At 53.3% G+C, this 1687-nt stretch overlaps 1 protein-coding gene across 1 annotated transcript in view; it reads left to right on the forward strand.

Annotated features, from left to right (window-relative positions):
- Positions 1–674: 674 nt before the first annotated feature.
- UBE2V2 (ubiquitin conjugating enzyme E2 V2) overlaps positions 675–1687 on the forward strand; it is a 68873-nt gene continuing 67860 nt past the window's right edge. Inside the window, exon 1 of the mRNA XM_017516410.2 lies at positions 675–752. Coding sequence (XP_017371899.2) covers positions 737–752 — 16 coding nt within the window. The 5' untranslated portion in view covers positions 675–736. The remainder of the gene's footprint in view (positions 753–1687) is intronic.

Below are 1687 nucleotides of genomic sequence, written 5' to 3' on the forward strand. Positions count from 1 at the left end.
GGTTCAGGCAATTCTCCTGCCCCAGCCTCCTGAGTCGCTGGGATTACAGGCACGCGCCACCATGCCCAGCTAATTTTTTGTATTTTTAGTAGAGACGGGGTTTCACTATGTTGACCAGGATGGTCTCGATCTCTTGACCTCGTGATCCACCCGCCTCGGCCTCCCACAGTGCTGGGATTACAGGCTTGAGCCACCGTGCCCGGCCCATTTATTTTGTTTTTATTTTTTGAGACGGTGTCTCGCTCTGTCGCCCAGGCTGGAGTCCAGTGGTGAGATCTCGGCTCACTGCAAACTTTGTCTCCCAGGTTCAAGCGATTTCTCCTGCCTCAGCCTCCCAAGTAGCTGAGATTATCGGAGCGCGCCACTACGTCAGGCGAATTTTTGTATTTTTTAGCAGAGAGGGTTTTGCCATGTTGGCCAGGTTGGTTTCGAACTCATGACCTCAAGTGATCTGCCCGCCTCGGCCTCCCAAAGTGCAAAGGGCGTGAGCCACCGCTCCTGACCCTCATGAACTTTTCTTTAGTGTTTCGTTTTTAGAGCAGATTCACAAGGAATTGCGGAAACAGCAGCAAGGCCGGCGACACCTCGGCCCACGTGCGCGCTGTCACGGCTCGGGTAGCCCCGCGCCAGCCGGGGGCGGAGTCCGCCGTGACGAATGCAGGGCGGCGCGCTCCCGGAAGTGACGCGCGACGGCTCGTGCGTGCGTGCGGGCGGCTGCGTCGGGCTGCAGGAGAAGATGGCGGTCTCCACAGGTCTGTTCCCGGGCCGGGCTGCCTGCTTTTCCGCTCCGACCCGGCTCTGTCTCTCCGCCTGCTGCTGGCGGCCGAGCTCTGACCTTGTGGGAGAAGCTCGAGAACGCTGTCTCGAATGCTGCGCTCTCCGCGGAGCGAAACCTGGGACCGGGTGGGACCGGCGCCGAGGCCCCCGGCGGCCGTCGGGGTGGCGGGTCGTGCTCGCGCGTCGGCCGCGCGCCATCAGGCTGGGGGCGGGGTGTCTCCCGCGCGGGTGCACCCGCACGGTCCGGCGGGTGCCGGTCCTAGTTGTGGGCTGAAGGCTCTGCGGGAGGGAGGCGAGGAGGCCCAAGGTGGGCGGGTGTCAACCTCCGATACCGGAGAGGGGTCAGGCCAAGAGGTGTCCTGGATCCTAGTGGGGGTTCCATTCCCCTGGACTCTACTTGACACTGGTGTGGGAGTAGAGATCGGTTGCTCCTTAAAATAAGGGAGGGATAGAGAATCATTCTTACCTGGCTGAATACGTATTTTTTTTTTTTTTCATTTAAGTGAAAAACAGTGCAAACAAAATAAAAGCACAGAGCAAGACGAAAGCTAATTGAAGAACAAGTGATTTCTTAGATAAGCTGTTCAACTCCTCTTTCCTACTGAATACAATGTTTGGTTTCCTGTGAGCACATAATTAAGTATTAACGCTGAGGTTTTAGACCATTTCGAAAATGTTAAAATTTACTACACATTTAAAAATGTTAACACATAGGATATGCCTTTTCCTAGACTTCATTGAAACTAGATTATAGAGCAGTGTGATTTAATGGTTCATGCCATCATTGCATAATAAAATGAATTTTCAAATCTGTATTTACTGAAATGGAAGGCTTCGAATATATGTTGTAATTGTTACTTTAGAGTAGTACCTCAGAATACATTCTGCATGCTTTTTTTTTTTTTTTTTT

Source organism: Cebus imitator, unplaced genomic scaffold (assembly GCF_001604975.1).
Source record: "Cebus imitator isolate Cc_AM_T3 unplaced genomic scaffold, Cebus_imitator-1.0 Scaffold584, whole genome shotgun sequence".
Taxonomy (NCBI): domain Eukaryota; kingdom Metazoa; phylum Chordata; class Mammalia; order Primates; family Cebidae; genus Cebus; species Cebus imitator.